The 18,442-nt window shown below is 39.7% G+C and overlaps 1 protein-coding gene across 2 annotated transcripts; it reads right to left on the bottom strand.

Moving 5' to 3' along the window:
• Positions 1–711: 711 nt before the first annotated feature.
• On the bottom strand, positions 712–12,598 carry LOC122057279 (cytochrome P450 71B10-like). Of its 2 annotated transcripts, none has more exons than XM_042619332.1 (3): positions 12,464–12,598; positions 1,827–2,752; positions 712–1,549 (listed from the first exon to the last, which is right to left on the bottom strand). In XM_042619332.1, the coding sequence occupies exons 2-3, from the start codon at positions 2,730–2,732 to the stop codon at positions 923–925; spliced, it is 1,533 nt and encodes a 510-aa protein (XP_042475266.1). In that variant the 5' UTR covers positions 2,733–2,752; positions 12,464–12,598; the 3' UTR covers positions 712–922. The 2 variants fall into 2 exon arrangements, with proteins under 2 accessions (XP_042475266.1, XP_042475265.1); XM_042619331.1 differs by having other exon boundaries at positions 1,827–2,779; positions 12,491–12,590.
• Between the last annotated feature and the right edge of the window lie 5,844 nt (positions 12,599–18,442).

The following is an 18,442-nucleotide window of genomic DNA, read 5'->3' as shown; positions in this document are numbered from 1 at the left end:
AAAAAAAAAAAAAAGAATATCATTTAACATAATCCAAATGACTTAAAGCCTTAAATGCGACATGTAATAATTTAAGAGGAAAAAGAATGCTAACCTCCTGGTGGAGACGCACGCTAGCGTGGGGTCTATGAAAGGGAGTGTGGGAGCATCTTCAACGCATGATGGAGTAAGGCAACATGGTTTTTCCGAACCCTTGAATGTCTGGGCTATACTACTTGATAGAAAACGTGAAGGTGAGATTTACAACTCAACGACCAACCAATGCCTTTTAAAACTTCTTTAATAGCAATAAATATTTTTAATGTTGGCACGGTAGGCAAACATGGCATCTGAAAGAGAAGAGAGAGTGTCAAGAAAGAGGAGAGGAGGTCTCACACATCTACTCAGGCTCGCAGCCAAAATGAAATGAAATAATACTTTCCTTTCGGTTCACAAATACTCTCCTAGCTTTTAGTATTTTTTAAATTATCCTTGAAGATTCTATTTCTTTGACTGTGAGGCTGAACAGTAGGAACTTAGTGTGATTGGACAATAATTTCGGAATGGGAATTTTCTAAAGAAGGCTGAGTTTCTTTGACTCTATGACTTGGTTAGGATCAAGCCCATTTTTCAACCTATGCATAATAGTAGAGACTTCAATAATCAGTCCACACAATAAAAAGGCAATTATTTATTTATTTATGTATTTGTAAGCTAGACACACAACCCACAGAAAAAAAAAAAGGCAATTATTTATTTATTTATTTGTCAGTTAGATACACAATGAAAGAGTAAAAACACACATAAGCTAGTGTACAATAAAGGCGGTGGTGAAAATATAACACTTATGCTGTCAAATAATGCAAATCGAATACTTGTCAAGGGTCCATCAAATACTCAACTCGACTCAGCCTTATTCCAACTAAAGGGGGTTGGCAATCCATCAAATACTAATTAAGTTAATATTCTGTTCAATTGGCACAAGGTAAATAGGAGATTTCTTATGAGCAAGAAGACCTGATGTCTCATCCACGTCTATATCTTCCTTCTTCATCCCATTAGGAAGACCCCAATCAAAGGCATACATAAGATTTGCAAGTGTTAGTTCAACAGTTGCAATACCCATGTGCATCCCAGGACAAATTCTTCGACCTGCTCCAAATGGTAGTAACATAAAATGTGTTCCCTTAAAATCGATTGAGCTATCCATGAACCTCTCTGGCATGAACTCTTCTGGTTTATTCCAATATTTTGGATCTCTACCGATTGCCCATACATTCACTAGTACCCTTGTTTTGGGGTAAATGTCATATCCTTTAATGGTAAAATGTTGCCTGGTTTCTCGTGGGATTAATAGAGGGATTGGAGAATGCAATCTTAGAGTCTCCTTTACCACCATTTTGAGGAATTTAAGTTGTTCGATATCTTCTTCAACAACTTTTCCTTTCTTTCTGACAGTGCTTCTAATCTCATCCTGTAATTTCATCATCACTTCTGGGTTCTTAGCAAGCTCTGTCATTGCCCATGCTAACACAACAGCGCTAGTGTCTACTGCACCTAAGAATATATTCTGAAAAAAATAATAACAACAATTAATAAAAAAAAGTGCTTCCTGTGGGTGTTGTAGTTCTTTTAAGGGGTGCCATGGTTAGCAAAGAAATACCTTAAAAGGGGTTGACATATGAGGTATTTTAATTAGCTAGGGAAGGCTGGCTTATATATATCCACGTTATCCAGATTATGAGGGCCCTTCTAGTAGTTTAGAATGGGAATCCAAAAAAGAAATAGGAACTTAGCTAGGAACTAAGTTGAAGGAGATAAGAATTGGATCGAGATGGATGGCTTACCATGAGCATTCCTTTGATATGGTCATTGGAGAGAGAACCTCCACCTTTTTGATCTTGTCCTACTTTGAGCAAGACATCAATGATGTCTTCCTGCTCTGATCCATCTCTCTCATTCTTGAGATGTTCATCAATCACGTTTTGGTAGAAATGATCAAATTCAAGGAAGCACTTCTCCTGCCTTCCATGGAGGCCAGTGAACCTATCCAAGATCCACCCTACATAAGGGAAAAAATCGGTAGCAGAGAAGCTACCCAAAATAGCAACGGCTTCTTTAATAGCATCTCCAAATCTCCCATCATCAAAACCCCTCCCTTTGTAACTTCTACCAAAAGCAACCCTACAAATTATTTCATCAGTTAGGTTAAAGAACATCTCATTCAGATTAATAGGAGTTGCAGAAGAAGAAGATTTCGAAATTAAGCTCATCATTTCAGAAACTTCTTCTTCTCTAATGAAACGAAAAGATTGCACCCTCTTGACACTGAAGAGCTCTAGAACTGTGAGCTTCCTCATCTCTCTCCAGTACTCAGTGTAAGGCCCAAAAGCAATGTCTAAGAAGTTGTATGAGAGCCTCCTAGTTCCCTTCAAGTCAGGTCTACTGCAACTTTCAAGATCATGAGACTTCAGGATCTCACTTGCCAATTCAGCAGATGAGACAACTAACGTAGGCATTCTCCCAAGTTGTAATTGCATGATTGGACCATATTCCTTGGACAGTTCCCTTAGAGAACGGAATGGAAGCTCACCAAGTTGGTGCAGGTTACCTATGATGGGAAGCTTAGAAGGGCCAGGAGGAAGGTTGGTTCTCCTCACTTGTTTGCTCTTCAGAATTAGTATCAATGGAAGGAGAGCTACGAGGGGGATGAGAAGCCACTGTGGCATGGTGGTGGAGGTAAGAGAAATCATTATGAAATTTCTAGCTATATGTTAGAACCAGATTCTATAGTTGCATGAGAGATTAAGGAAGGAAGAAGAAGAACAGAGCTCAAGAACAGGGGATTGGGGAAGAAGACAAGAAAAGGAATTTATTTTTCATTACCCAGTACAAAGTGTACTACTTGTTTTATACTCAGTTACAGAGAAAGATAGGCTGGGTTGTTTAACATACTAACACCCACTTGTCTGACTAACTAACCATCTTTTAAACTAATTACTCTCCTAATGGTTAACCGCATAATCTTTTAGCCAATGAGAAACCTTCCTTGTCCTTCTTGATACAAAAGTTTGTGGCCCCCTGGTTGAGATTCCTTCTTGATCAGTCCCATTCTCTTCTTGTTTAAGTGGTGGATGGGTGGTGGTCCATCCACAGGTGGTCCTTGTCCTTCTTGATACAAAAGTCTGTGGTCCCCTGGTTGAGATTACTTCTTGATCAGCTGTATCCTCTTCTTGTATAAGTGGTGGTCCATCCACAGGTGGTCCAAGTGTATCATTCCCACCCTCTTCAAAAGACACCTTGTCCTCAAGGTGCAACTGTGGATAAGCAGCTTGAAGAGTTCTGAAATTCTCCCAATAAGTGTCCTCGGGAGCCAAGCCTGTCCAATGAACCAGCACTTGAGGCACCAATTCCCCACGCACCCAAACTTGACGCTTGTCTACAATGGCCAAGGGAAGAACAACAGGGCGATTACCCACACTATGAACTGGGAGAGGGTTGTATGATGTGTTGACATTCCCGTTGAATGGTTTCAAAAGCGAAATATGGAATACTGGGTGAATCTTACTCTCAGCTGGTAGTTGTAACTTATAAGCAATTGTTAAGTTTGTCTCGAATTCTTGACCCGTTTTGAAGATTGACCCGATCTCGACATATTTTTGTGGCGACCCGAATGAAAAATTTTTTGAGATCTGTCATGGAAGCAGAGGGGTTGGGCCACAATTTGGAGTATATATAATGTACTGTTGCTTGTAGAGAAAATCATAGTATTCCAGGGTTTTCACGTAGCTAGGGTTTCAGGGCGAGTTTTTTCTCGCCGCTACTAGGGTGTAATTTCTCTTCTGCATAGTGAATCATCTTCTTCTTCGCCCGAGGACGTAGCACACCACCCTGGTGTGTGAACCTCGTTAAATTTCTGTGTCGTACGGATCTATTATCTCTTTATTATTCGTGTTTCTTGGTGTTTGATCTTACAAACTGGTATCAGAGCTCTGGGTTACTTCGATCCATGGCTTCAACGAAATACGATATTGATAGGTTCGACGGCAATATTAGTTTTAGTTTATGGCAGGTTCGAATGATGGCTATTCTCAAGCAGCAGGGTTTGAAGAAAACCCTATTTGGGAAGGCGAAGAAACCTGCAACTATGTCCGATTGGAACGATTTGGATGATAAAGCCCTTTCATCTATTCAATTGTGTCTTTCGAATGATGTTCTACAGGAAGTTCTCTCAGAGAAAACGGCTGCAGAGTTATGGGTGAAGTTAGAGAACCTCTACCTTACCAAATCCCTCACCAATAGGTTGAGATTGAAGCAACAACTGTATACCCTTCATATGGGTGAAAATACTTCTATTAAATCCCACATATCTGAGTTCAATTCTATTATTACTGATTTGAAAATGATAGATGTTAAAATAGATGATGAAGATTTGGCCCTATTATTGTTATGTTCTCTGCCTCCATCTTATAAGCATTTTAGGGATACCATGATTTATGGTAGAGAGACAATCTCTATTGAGGATGTCAAAATGAATCTGCAAAGCAAGCTAAAGATTGATGATGATTTGACATCTACCAATAAATCTGATGGTGTTGGTTTGGTAGCTAGAGGGAGAACGGATGAAAGGGGTTCAGATGGTGACAAAAAGAAGGTTAGATCAAAATCTAAGTACAAGAATTTAACCTGCAATTACTGTAAGAAAAATGGACATATTAAATCTGAATTCTATAAGCTTTTAAATAAGAAGAATGCAGGTGGTGGTGCTCAAAATCAACAGAAAAGAGATGATTCTGCAGAAGCTAGTATTGCTGAAGATGACAGTGAGTCATATATACTTTTGATGACTGATGATAAAGTTAGATCACAGGATGAATGGATTCTTGACTCTGGTTGTTCCTACCATATGTGTCTCAATCGTAAATGGTTCTCCACATACGAATTAGTTCGAGGTGGAGTTGTGTTGATGGGAAATAATGCTTCTTGTAAGACTATTGGAATGGGAATGATCAATTTCAAGATGTATGATGGCATAATCAGAACCTTGTCTAATGTTAGGCATGTCCCTGATTTGAAGAAGAATCTCATCAGTTTAGGCACTATTGATTCAAATGGGTGCAAGTATATAGCTGAAGGTGGAGTCATGAAGATCAGCAAGGGTGTTCTCTTATTAATGAAAGGAATCAAGGTTGATAGTTTGTATGTGTTGCAGGGTACTACAGTCACTGGGTCTGTTGCAGTAGCTTCATCATCTATGTCTGAATCAGATGTCACAAATTTATGGTACATGAGGTTAGGCCATATGAGTGAAAGAGGGATGGCATCATTAAGTAAAAGGGGCTTGTTTTGTGGTCAGAGTACAGGAGCAATGGAGTTCTGTGAGCATTGTGTGTTTGGGAAGCAGAAAAGAGTTAGTTTCAGTACTGCTATTCAGAGGACCAAGGGAACTTTGGATTACATTCATTCAGACCTATGGGGGCCCTCCAGGGTTGCTTCAAAGGGGGTTGGTGCAAGATACTTGCTTACTTTTATTGATGACTTCTCTAGGAAGGTTTGGGTCTTGAAGCACAAAAATGAAGTATTTGTCACTTTCAAACAGTGGAAGACTTTGCTTGAGAAGCAGATCGGGAAACAAATTAAAAGGTTGAAAACCGATAATGGCCCAGAGTTTTGTGAAGGTGACTTTAATGAGTTCTGCAAAAATGAAGGTATTGCAAGACACCATACAGTTGTTAAAACACCCCAGCAGAATGGAGTGGCAGAGCGTATAAATAGAACCTTGTTAGAAAAGGCGAAGTGTATGTTATCAAATACAGGATTGAGCGAGTTCTGGGCAGAAGCAGTTAACTTGTTGGTGAATCGATCTCCTTGCATTGCTATTGAGTGCAAGACTCCAGAAGAAGTTTGGTCAGGTAAACCTGCAAACTACTCAAATTTAAAAGTATTTGGATATCCTGCTTATGCACATATAAATGAAGGGAAGTTAGAACCTAGGGCTAAGAAATGCATTTTTCTTGGGTATGGATCTGGAGTGAAAGGATACAGGTTGTGGTATCTTGATCCAAAGTCTCCAAAATTTCTTATTAGCAGAGATATTACTTTTGATGAATCTGCCATGTTGCATCCTAAGAAAGAAGCTCCTATTAATTGTGATGAAGGTCAAGAAAAATCTAAAGAGAAGGTGGAGTTTGAAATTAGTGGTTCATCTTCAAACAAAACACAATCTACTTTAGTCCAGCTGCCTACTTTTACTCAAGGAGATGATGCTCAAGAGAATCAAGAAGAAGAGCGGTACAGCATTGCCAAGGATAGACCATGGAGGAATATTAGATAACCACAAAAGTATGGGCATGCTGAATTTGTTGCTTATGCATTGTCTGTTGCAGATACAATTGAAAATAGTGCGCCTGCAATATATTCTGAAACTATTGTTTCAATTGATTCTACAAAATGGTTGATTGCCATGAATGAGGAGATGGAATCTCTTCATAAAAATCAGTCTTGGGAGCTTGTGAAGCCGAGAACAGGGAAGAAAATTGTTAGTTGCAAATGGGTCTTCAAGAAGAAGGAATTTGCCTCAGGTGTTGAAGATGCTAGGTATAAGGCACGTTTGGTTGCAAAGGGATACAGTCAAGTACAAGGAATTGATTTTAATGATGTTTTCTCACCTGTTGTTAAGCATAGTTCTATTCGTGTCCTACTTGCTTTAGTTGTTATGCATGATTTGAAGTTGGAGCAACTTGATGTGAAAACAACATTCTTACATGGTAAACTAGAAGAACAGATTTATATGCATCAACTTGAAGGGTTTGTTATTGAAGGTAAGGAGGACCATGTATGCTTGTTGAAGAAGTCCCTATATGGTTTGAAACAGTCTCCTAGACAATGGTATAAAAGGTTTGATTCAGTTATGGCTAGTTTTGGATACTCCAGGTGTAATACCGCGCTTCTTAAACCCGGTCTGATTTCGCGGTTGAACCGGTTTAACCATGCAGGAATCGAGCCAAAGGAAATTAGAGCGGGTTCCTTATGGACTATGATGGCACGGGTGACCTTAAACACCGGCTGGCCCGATAAGTCCGAGCCAGTGTCAGAAGAGACGGGAGTGCCCAAACAGTGTACGTGCACCTACCATAAGGCTATGTATGGATAAAACAGGTATTATATCTGTATTTTAAGGTATATACGTATGCTACATCGTATGCTTGGGGTGGGGTTCGCGCCGAGGTCCGAACCCGGTCAAAATCCCAAGTTTTGGCTCTCAGGTGGGTAGGACAGGTGGGTGCACCCACCTGAGTGACCCATCCAAGTGCACTATTCACTTAATTAGGAATGGTATATAAGGCTTTATGATTTTCTTTTCTTTCCATTTATTACCCTCGTACGTTGGTGAGAAAAGTAAAGAGGAGAGAGAAAAGAAAGGGAAGAAGAAAGGAAGAGAAGGAAGAGGAAGAAAAGGGGGATTTCAGCGGCGCCGAAGCTCGGTCTTCCCATTCCGGTGCCGGGAGAGTGATCTTCAACTCTAGATCTACAGTTGGAGGTAAGAAAAGTTGGGTTTTGTGAACATTCACCATACCCAAGCTTTAAACCCTTGATTCGAGTATGGTTTCTTGAGATCTTGTAAAACCCCTTTGAAATGATGAATCTAAGGTTTAATAGATGATTTATGTGTTGATCTTGAAGGATTTGAAGAGATATTGACAAGGTGGAAGGAACATTGTGGGTTTGAAGTGGTTGGAGGGTTTGAAGTGGTTGGAGGGTTTGAAGTCGTTCTTGAGCAAAGAAGGTAAGATGGTTTTCCCTCACTTGAATCTAACCTAGATCTAGGTTAGAACCATCCTATAGGACCTTGAAGGTGTGAAGAACGGGTGGGTAAAAGCCCCCATTTGATTCCCCAAATAATGGAGAAAATGGGGAAGAAACAGTGTCTTTTCCGCCAAGACCGGTGGGTACAACCGGTGGGCTCCTACCCGCCTGTGGGTACCCACCAGAGAAGGCAGGGGGGCCTTCGGGCCCAACCGGTGGGTACCACCGGCGGGTACAATCGGCGGGCCCCTACCCGCCGGTCCCAACCGGTGGGTAAGACCGGTGGGTAGACAACCCACCTGTCTGACCCACCCGTGTGGCCCCGAAGGTGATCCTTATGTCCGATCGAACCCAAATCGGACGTGTGACCTTTTTTTGATGTTCTAAACACGATTTTGACATCGGATTTCATTAATTTTGATTCTAAAATGGTGAAGTACTAACCCCGCTCAATTATGTTAGGTTCACCAAATCCTACCCGATTCGCTTCGGATCTCACCCGTACCGAACGAGAATCCTTGTACGCTACAAGTAAGTGGGGAGAGGACGTTTGGCCTTGTTTCAAGGAATTTGTTTGGCATTCATTTAATTATATCTAATCTAGTCATGTCATCATGAATATGCTATATAGATTAGTCATTCCACACATTGATGTGCATATGTGCTATGTTTACTTTTCAAATGCCAATTGAATGAGATGTTTATATATTGAATGTGGACATCATGGTGCATAATGCATTGATAGACTAGATGCCGTAGTCGGCTTGGAAACGAATGCATTGGTGGCCCGTGGAATGGGACACGAAGGCACTATGCAGTCGTACTATTGTCATATAGGAGCATGCGTTATTAGGATTCTCACCATCCCGTGCTACGACCCTTCCCAACAGGGGTTAAGGTGTTGGGTTGCCATTTGGGGGGAAGCAGGGGTCACGGTTGTCGGACACTGTGGCGGTTAGGCATTACGCCCGACGAGTCATGTAGGACAGTCGGCAACCCCGGTGGTACATTCAAGAGGGCCAATCGTACTGCTTTTAAATTGCTGGAGTCAGCACCTTTATTTTCAGTCATTTACATTTCTGTTGAGAGCCGGTGGACGGCATTGTCTTTACTTTTCCGAGTACTCACGGTGGGCCTTCTCCGACAGCCTTATGGGCGTATCGCGGGAGGGAGTTTGCAGCTCGTACCCGGAGTATACGCGCACTGTGGTTGTAGTAGCACTAAAACCAAAGACTTAGTAATGTTGCTCAGGGGGATGTGATTTAAAATGTATAGCATGGCATGTAGTGCATATGATGTGTTGTGATGTGTGGACTGCTGTGTGGTCCATCTTTCTACTTACTGAGCTAGTGAGATCATCCCACGTGTACACCCATTTTTAGATGATTTTACAGGTCATACATCTGAGGAGCATGGGGTGGGTCCCATAGTCGAGTATCCTAAAGAGGACTGGTGGACCCTTGAGGAGTTAGAGCACGGCGCTGACTGCTTGTGCGAGAGTTGTGCTGCGGGACAGTAGTTCTAAGGCCGAGCTGAGCTCCACCTTGGAGGCCGTGCTGAGCTCCACTTCTGAGGCTGAGCTGAGCTCTTCTATGTGATGCCGAGCTGGGCACAACCCTTGATGCCGAGCTGAGCTCCAGCCTTGATACCGAGCCGAGCTGTGTACTCTGATGGTTTTGACGATTTCCTGTATATACTTGGGATTTGAATCATATTCTTTTTGTGTATATATCATGCCTTCGGGCCCAAATGTATATAATTATTGTATCACAATTCGGGTATCAAGTATATGGGATTTATTCACAGGTAAAACTTAGTCTTCCGCTGATCTGATGAACTTATGTTAGTGTGTGTATGTTGTGGTGGAATACAGTATCTGATGATCCTGGCAGGTTTGGGTTAACCGGTGTTAACTCGGTCACCGCTCCGGTTCAGTGTGAACGGGGTGTGACACCAGGTGTCAATATGACTGTTGTGTTTATTTCAGAAAACTCTCTGATGGGTCATTCATATATTTGTTGCTTTATGCTGATGATATGTTGATTGCAGTAAAAGATAGGAATGAGGTCAATAGGTTGAAGGAACAATTAAGTTCTGAATTTGAGATGAAAGATTTGGGGGCAGCAAGGAAGATTTTTGGTATGGAGATCAAGAGGGATAGAAAAGCAGGGAAGTTGTGGCTATCTCAACAAAAGTACACTGAGAAGGTATTGAATCGTTTTGGCATGAAAGATGCCAAACCTGTAACTACTCCTCTTGCATCTCATTTTAGACTTTCAACTGCTCTATCACCTAAGACAGATGAAGAGGTGGAATACATGTTACGTGTTTCATACTCTAGTGCAGTTGGCTCTGTTATGTATGCTATGATTTGCACTCGTCCTGACATTTCACAAGTTTTCAGTGTGGTGAGTAGATATTTGTCATGTCTAGGTAAAGCTCATTGGGAAGCAATGAAGTGGATACTTAGGTACTTGAAAGGGACCTCTGGTGTTTGTTTGGAGTTTGGGAGGAATGGTGATAGTTTATCTGGTTATGTTGATTCAGATTATGCAGGTGATCTTGACAAGAGGAGGTCACTCACAGGCTATGTATTTACTCTTGGAGGAAGTACGATTAGTTGGAAAACTACTTTACAGGCTATAGTTGCATTATCTACTACTGAAGCAGAGTATATGGCAATGACTGAGGCAATTAAAGAAGCTATTTGGCTTAGAGGTTTGTTGGGAGAACTCAGCATGGATCATGGGGTGACTATTATCTATTGTGATAGCCAGAGTGTTATTTACTTGACTAAAGATCCAATGTATCATGAGAGGACAAAGCACATTGATGTTCGGTATCATTTCATAAAAGAGATAATTGCTCAAGGTAATATTCAAGTGTTAAAGATTGGTACTGAAGACAATCCAGCTGATATGTTGACTAAGCCTTTATGTGTTGGTAAGTTCGAACATTGCTTGAACTTACTTGGTGTTTGTCGTGTTTGAGTTTAGCCCTTTGGAGGGCCATTGGAGAAGATGAATATATTAGCTATTTGTTTATTTGTTGGAGGAGAATTCAAGCCAAGGTGGAGATTTGTTAAGTTTGTCTCGAATTCTTGACATGTTTTGAAGATTAACCCGATCCCGACATATTTTGGTGGCGACCTGAATGAAAAAATTTTTGAGATCTGTGATGGAAGTAGAGGATTGGGCCGATAGGCCCAAGCCTGGAGCCCATCACTAATCTTGTATGGGGGTGCTGGGGCATAGCCCCCACGGTATGGTTCTACCGGATCGACCGCGACCCAATGGATCGACCCGTGATTTGGAGTATATATAATGTACTGTTGCTTATTGAGAAAGTCATAGTATTCCAGGGTTTTCACGCAGCTAGGGTTTTAGGGTGAGTTTTTCCTCACCGCTACTAGGGTGTAATTTCTCTTCTGCATAGTGAATCATCTTCTTCTTCACTCGAGGACGTAGCACACCACCCTGGTGTGTGAACCTCGTTAAATCTCTGTGTCGTACGGATCTATTGTCTCTTTACTATTCGTGTTTCTTGGTGTTTGATCTTACAAAAACAGAACTCAGCTTTTGGATTATCTGAAAAGGCCTATAATAACACCTGCATAATTTGTTGCTGGATCGAGCCGCTAATGATTGTTGCTTATAAGGTTAGAGCTTGACAAGAACCCAAGTACCAACCTCAAAAGCTCTATCAATCCGATGTCGATCAGCCATGTCTTTCATTCGATGTTAAGCCCTCTACAGGTTGAGTTTCAATTTTTGTAACAATTGGGAGCGAGTGCAAAGCTCATGATCGACAACTTCAATAGGTGAAGATCCCTTGATGCATCACTGAATAGTTGGTGGAGATCTCCCATGGAGAGCTTGAAAGGGTGTCATTTGTGCTATCGAATGGAAAGAAGTGTTGTAGCATAACTCAGCCCAAGGAAGAAAAGTGATCCATGATTGAGGTCTGTCCATCACAAAAGCCCTTAGATATTGTTCCAAACATCTATTGAGAACCTCAATTTGCCCATCAGACTGCGGGTGGTATGCAGAGCTCATACTTAATGTAGTGCCACTGAGTTTGAACAAGTTAGTCCAAAATTTGCTGAGAAAAATCAGATCGCGATCTGAAACAATGAACTTTGGTATACCATGTAGCTTAACCACCATCTCAGAGAATAATAGAGAAACTTTGAATGCATTGAAGTTGGAAGGCAAAGAACCAAAATGAGCATATTCGGTTAAGCGATCAACTACAACCAAAACAATGGTAGCTCCTTCAGACATGGGTAGACCAGTAATAAAATCCATTGCCACATCTTCCCAAACTTGAACTGGAATAGACAAAGGATGCAACAATCCCCAAGGATTGGATGTAGAGTACTTAACCTGCTGACAAATGAGGTAGTGTTGGACATATCTGATGATACCTTATTTCATCTTAGGCAATGAAATTGATCCGGAGTTGATGGCAATTCATAAGGCGTTATGGGAAGGCACTTATATTGATTCCCATTACTCTATTAAGGATGGATTACTATTTTACAAAGGCAAAATCATAATCAGTTCTCAATCTCAGTTGTGGGACTCTATCATCAATGAATTTCATTCTTCCCCATTAGGTGGACATGCTGGAATCCTACAAACTTATATCAGAATTTCCTCTCAATGAAAGCACCAATGTTAGAACCAGATTCTATAGTTCCAAGTTTGGGAGGAAAGAAATGAGAGATTAAGGAAGGAAGAAGAAGAACAGAGCTCAAGAACAGGGGATTGGGGAAGAAGACAAGAAAAGGAATTTATTTTTCATTACCCAATACAAAGAGTACTACTTGTTTTATATTTAGTTATAGAGAAAGATAAGCTGGGTTGTTTAACATACTAACACCCACTTGTCTAACTAACTAACCATCTTTTAAACTAATTACTCTCCTAATGGATAAACACATAATCTTTTAGCCAATGAGGAACCTTCCTTGTCCTTCTTGATACAAAAGTCTGTGGTCCCCTGATTGAGATTCCTTCTTGATCAGCCCCATCCTCTTCTTGTATAAGTGGTGGTCCATCCACAAGTGGTCCACAGGTGGTCCTTGTCCTTCTTCATACAAAAGTCTGTGGTCCCCCGGTTGAGATTCCTTCTTGATCAGCCCCATCCTCTTCTTGTATAAGTGGTGGTCCATCCACAGGTGGTCCAAGTGTATCACTATACCTCTATATACTATGATCTCTAGGATCAGTATGGATTGATTTATGACTAGATGCTCCTCCCCTTCTCCCTTAAATAGAAAAAATACTGATTAAATTGATCTAAGTGCCATGTTGAGTTCAAATTGTCTCCAACGAGCAGTGAGGTGTAGTGAATATCCAATGACTGGAAAAACCCCGCCATGCATCCCAGCCATTGGATGCTCATTGCTCTTCACCATCACACTGCAGATGATTTTGACGCATGAAGCACAGGTGCACTACATTTGTACTATAAGGCTGTCTCGTTCGATCCTTCCCAGGTCAGACGAGGCATTGTCTTCTGAGCCCGGATCACCTGTCCAACCCATCCCTCACCCTCCATCCTCCTCCATATGGGTAGGTTAGCCACACTCCTCCTGACCTTCTATTGGGTAGAAAACAATTTAGGCCAAAATACGGTTCAAACCATGGACTAACAGTCGAGTTAATCATGAAAAGCTAAAAATAAAAAAAAAGGGTATTTCAATATAGATAATTAAATATGTACAACCTTACCAAAATAGATATATCAATACATACAACCTTTACCAAAAATAAATACAACATATTGATTTTTACAAGCCTCATGTGCAAGGTGTGGGTAGTGGAAGAACGGTAATTTAAAAAGATGAGAAAATTACATTCTCCTCCCTCTGACTATGGTCTAATAGCAGTTTCCCCCACGTGTTTTTATAAACACCATTTTCCACCTATATAGTTTAAAGATTCTATCAATCATTTAAAAATTCTATTAATCATTCCATTAGTGATTGACGGTATTAAAATGCCATGTAAAAAGACCGGTTTACCCATGTCTCTAATGTGAGAGCTTTTTCTCTCCCTTTTTCTTCATCTGCTATGTATTTGGACATCCACTAAAGTGTAGAGAAGAAGAGAGTGCAGCACGGTCCTTCTCCTCCCTCTTCGCAACCTTGTGGGAGAAAGGGCTTTGAAAATTCGTTCTGGAAAGCAATGGAGATCTTCCAAACCCTAGGAAAAGCAAACTATAATGGAAGCTTCCTGTTCTCTCTTTTCTCCACCTTCTCACTAGACTCTGTTCTCTATAACTCATGCTCTAATATTATTAAATCTTACCTTCTCATCTCTAAAACCCTGCAACTCATCGATTTCTTAGCCCAAAACCCCATCTCAAATTCTGCATTGATTGTAATCTTTCAATAATCCTTGACCGGGCTAGAGAATATTTGGAAATCATTAGGTTAGAAAGAAAGGTGAACATGGAGAACCTAGAATCTGACTTGGATATTAAGCATGCGTGCAAGGGTTTCAAGCAGGATCTCCCCTGCAATACCACGGCTAGCCTGAAATCAAATTGGGACTCTGGAAGGTCTGAGGAATTTGATTTTGCATTCTGTTTTTCTAACTGTTGTTACAGTTTCAAACCAATGGTATTTATTAAATCAAATCACTGTTTGGTGATTGTTAGGACCCAAAAAATTCCTACCATCGAATTTTGTTCTTAATCTGCAATTTCAGATTCCTGATTTTAGCAGGATATTTCCCTATCTCCTAATCAGACTGTTGATTTCCTGCACTTTGATTCCCATTTGAATCTGGGTGGGAGGTGAAATCGGCATGGAAGAGAGTGGTCATGGAGAAAGGAGAGGAAATGGGTTCGTGGGAAACAGAGTAACAAAAATCAAGGCCTACCTTGGAGACATAATTGTTAGATCTCATTGGGTACAAATCCAAAACCCCAATTGAAGAAACCACACTGAAAAACAAGAACATGAATCTAATAAAATTATATAGGATATAATTGTACCTTTCACCAAGTATATTGAAGAAGCTTGATATTGGTTACTCCTACTTTCGCTCTCTTGGCTTGGCTATGGATCTTCTACAGCCCCTTAAACCCCTTGGTTCTATCACTTTAGTGGTAAAGTGTGAACGAGTGAATAATGGCTGTAGGGACCCAAAACCTAGTATTTATAATACTGTCATTCACCCAAAATCTTAAACCACAATGGGTTAAGCCAGCATATCCTTAAACTTGAGAGTGGATCGAACCGGTTCATGCAATTTGACTCTCACCCATTTAATCAACTCGAATAATTAATTTAGCCCATAAATCCAACAATCTCCCACTTGGGCTACATTAATTATAATGATGTCTTTTAAATTGGTGTGATCATAGAATCTTATTACATTAATCACTCTTACTGTGATTCAGTTGAAAAATCACTCACATCGAATAACAGTAGAAGATACACCTCAATATACGGCATACAACTTTCTGTTTTTACAAACATAAGTAAGTTTCTTAACATGAATCTATGTGGGATACCATCATAGAAACATTGACATATCCTCAAATTACACTGTTGTCATTCCATGTAGGTCCTTAACTGGGATATTAACCTTCACTGTGACAAATCGCCTTTGATCTGTGGTTAATATCTAACTGTGGCTTTCCGCTTATAAACTGTGACAAATATTGCCTATGAACTGTGACAAATACTATCTTAAAATGTGGCAAACATTACATTTTGAACTGTGGTAAAATATTGCCTATAACTAAGATAATTACTGCCTATAAAAACATTCTCAAATGAAATCATAAACCAAATAATAAAATAAATAATTGTGCATAATGTAAATGCTAAAACTTAACCATAATTCATCAGACTGTACCCCAAGACATACGGGCTAAGGTTCAAAACATAAACAAATACTAAACAAAACCAGAGCTCCCATTAATCAAGCATTTCAAATAATTATATGTAAAGAAATCCTAACTACTTGATAGGACCAATTTTTACTTGCTCTCAATTGCTAGTGATCAGTCTACCTCACCCTTTCTTGGTATCATCCTGCTTATCAGCCCCAGAATTCTTCCTCTTCTCTAACCATTTCTTGAAAATAAAGCAGTCCTTCTTCACATGTCCTTTCTTATGGCACCAAAAACACTCTACGTTGTTGGTCTTCTCTTCATCCTAAGCCTTTTGAGATGTGTCAAGTTCTTGAGAGCTATTAGTCCTGCCATATGGCTTGACACTTCCTCTGTCGAAAAAATGTTTGTTCCTTCTGCTTGGTCCACAAGAAGATCCCTTGTGGAAAGTTGAATATGCACTCTCAAACTTAGTTTGTTTCAATTTTTCTTCCTCTTGAGTGCAAATGGAACTGAGCTCATTTAGGCTCCAATCGTCTTTCAGTGCAATGTAGGTATATTGGATAGCCTTATACTGACTAGGGAGGGTATTCAGTGCAATGTGTACAATATATTCTTCATCGATCTGTATTCCAAGATCCTTAAGTTTACCAGCATCAGTAGCTACACCAAAAATGTATTCTCTAACACTCCCACATCCATCATACCTTGTATTTATTAGCCTGGTCATCAATATAGTTTTCTCAGCTTTCTTGTTTGTTGAAATCTAGCTTTAATAGCATCCAGGAATTATTTTGCAGTGTCTTTGATCTCTATGTTCCCACGTATAATTTCAGGAACTACCTTTTTTAAAATCAGTATGCACTTTCTATTTGCTTTAGTCCATTTCTTAAACTTGGTCCTTTCAGCACTTCTACTCGAATCTGTGAGAGGCTCAGGTCTATGCTCCCTAAGTGCCAAGTTTAAGTCAAGAAGACTTAAATGCAATTATAATTCCTCCACCCACTTTTGATAGTTGTTACCAGTGAGCATTGGGATGAAAGATATATAACTTGAGGCAATGGCCATCCTACTACAGTAGTAACAACAACACAATACATGTCAAATATCAAAATATAAATCATAATATAAAAAGCATGTAATACCATCAATATATTTTAAATAAGAGTTACAACTAAAAATGTATCCATATCCTTTGGGACAGGAATTAGCTGATGCTCTTATATTTTTCTTTTAACTGTGAAAACAACACTAACTGCGGAATTCAATCACCTTTGGGCAAAAGAACTCCCAATTCAATGTCCCTTTCTAAAATGTGGATAATTATCCTTAAACCTTAATGACATAACCTTTGGGAAAGTATCACCTTTACTGTTGGGGAATATACAATCGAACTGAATGTACCACTTTGGTGGATTTCACTCAGTTCTATCATATCTTTCTCATTGGAAATGTATATCTTTATGTTCAAAACATACATATAAATATGTCACTAGGACAACAATAACCATACAAGAGTCACAATCGCAACTACATTCATATTCTTTGGGTTAAGAATGCACTGGTCCTCTTGTAAATCCATAATTACTGTGAAAAGAACAATAACTTTTAAAATCCCCTTACCTTTGGGCATAGGAACCTCTAGGTTATTATCATTTTCTTAACTTTGGTGACATTACCTTTGGGCAAATGTCACATACATTGCTAACCTGTGGAAAATCATGGAATAATAAGATGTAATATTTTAATGGATTCCACCTCATCCTTTCATGGATTCCTAAAAAATTACTTTGCAGCTAAGAATGAGCAGAAGCTTACACCCTTTTCCTAATTTCATGGTAACCAATAACATATACATTTTTCAAAACATTGATTTATGCCCTCTTATTTCAATGATTGAAACTAAAAACAACATAAAATTTCAAATAAATATGTCATATTAAAAATTAGATCATTAAATGTGGCCCGAAACAAGGAATCCAACGTAAAAAACAGATTTCAATTTGGCCTTAAAACGAACCTTAAAATGAAATTTAAAGTAGTTTAATAAAAACCCAAAATGAACAAAAAACCAAACAAGCCTTTAAGGTTTTTTTTTTTTGTCAAAACAAATTAGCCGCCGTCGCCGTCGACTTGCAACTGTTTTATAGTTTTTTTTTTTTTTTGAATATCTGGTTTTAAGTAATAATCAAAATCCTCATATAAAAGAAAAATTCAATCGATTCTTGTCCCATGTGGTCTGCTTTGATACCACTTGTTAGATCTCATTGGGTACAAATCCAAAACCCCAATTGAAGAAACCACACAGAGAAACAAGAACACGAATTTAATAAAATTATAGAGGATCTAATTGTACCTTTCACCAAGTATGTTGAAGAAGATTGATATTGGTTACTCCCACTTTCGCTCTCTTGGCTTGGCTATGGATCTTCTACAACCCCTTAAACTTCCTTGGTTCTCTCACTTTAGTAGTAAAGTGGGGAAGAGTGAATAATGACTATAGGGACCCAAAACCTAGTATTTATAATACTGTCCTGCACCCAAAATCCTAAACCACAATGGGTTGAGCCAGCATATCCCTAAACTTAAGAGTGGACCGAACCGGTTCATGCAATTTAACTCTCACCCATTTAATCAACCCGAATAATTAATTTAGCCCATAAATCCAACAGTAATGGTAGGGGACGAAGACGTTATCAAGGACGTTAGAGAGGAAGGACACAGCACCACTAAGCCTCTCACCCACAACTCTTCCATTGCGGATTAGGACATCATGGCAATAATTGCCCACCACCAAACCTCG

This window comes from Macadamia integrifolia, chromosome 12, assembly GCF_013358625.1.
Source record: "Macadamia integrifolia cultivar HAES 741 chromosome 12, SCU_Mint_v3, whole genome shotgun sequence".
Classification (NCBI taxonomy): Eukaryota; Viridiplantae; Streptophyta; class Magnoliopsida; order Proteales; family Proteaceae; genus Macadamia; species Macadamia integrifolia.
The sequence above is the reverse complement of the archived record's forward strand: the minus strand, read 5'-3'. Positions and strand labels throughout refer to the sequence as shown.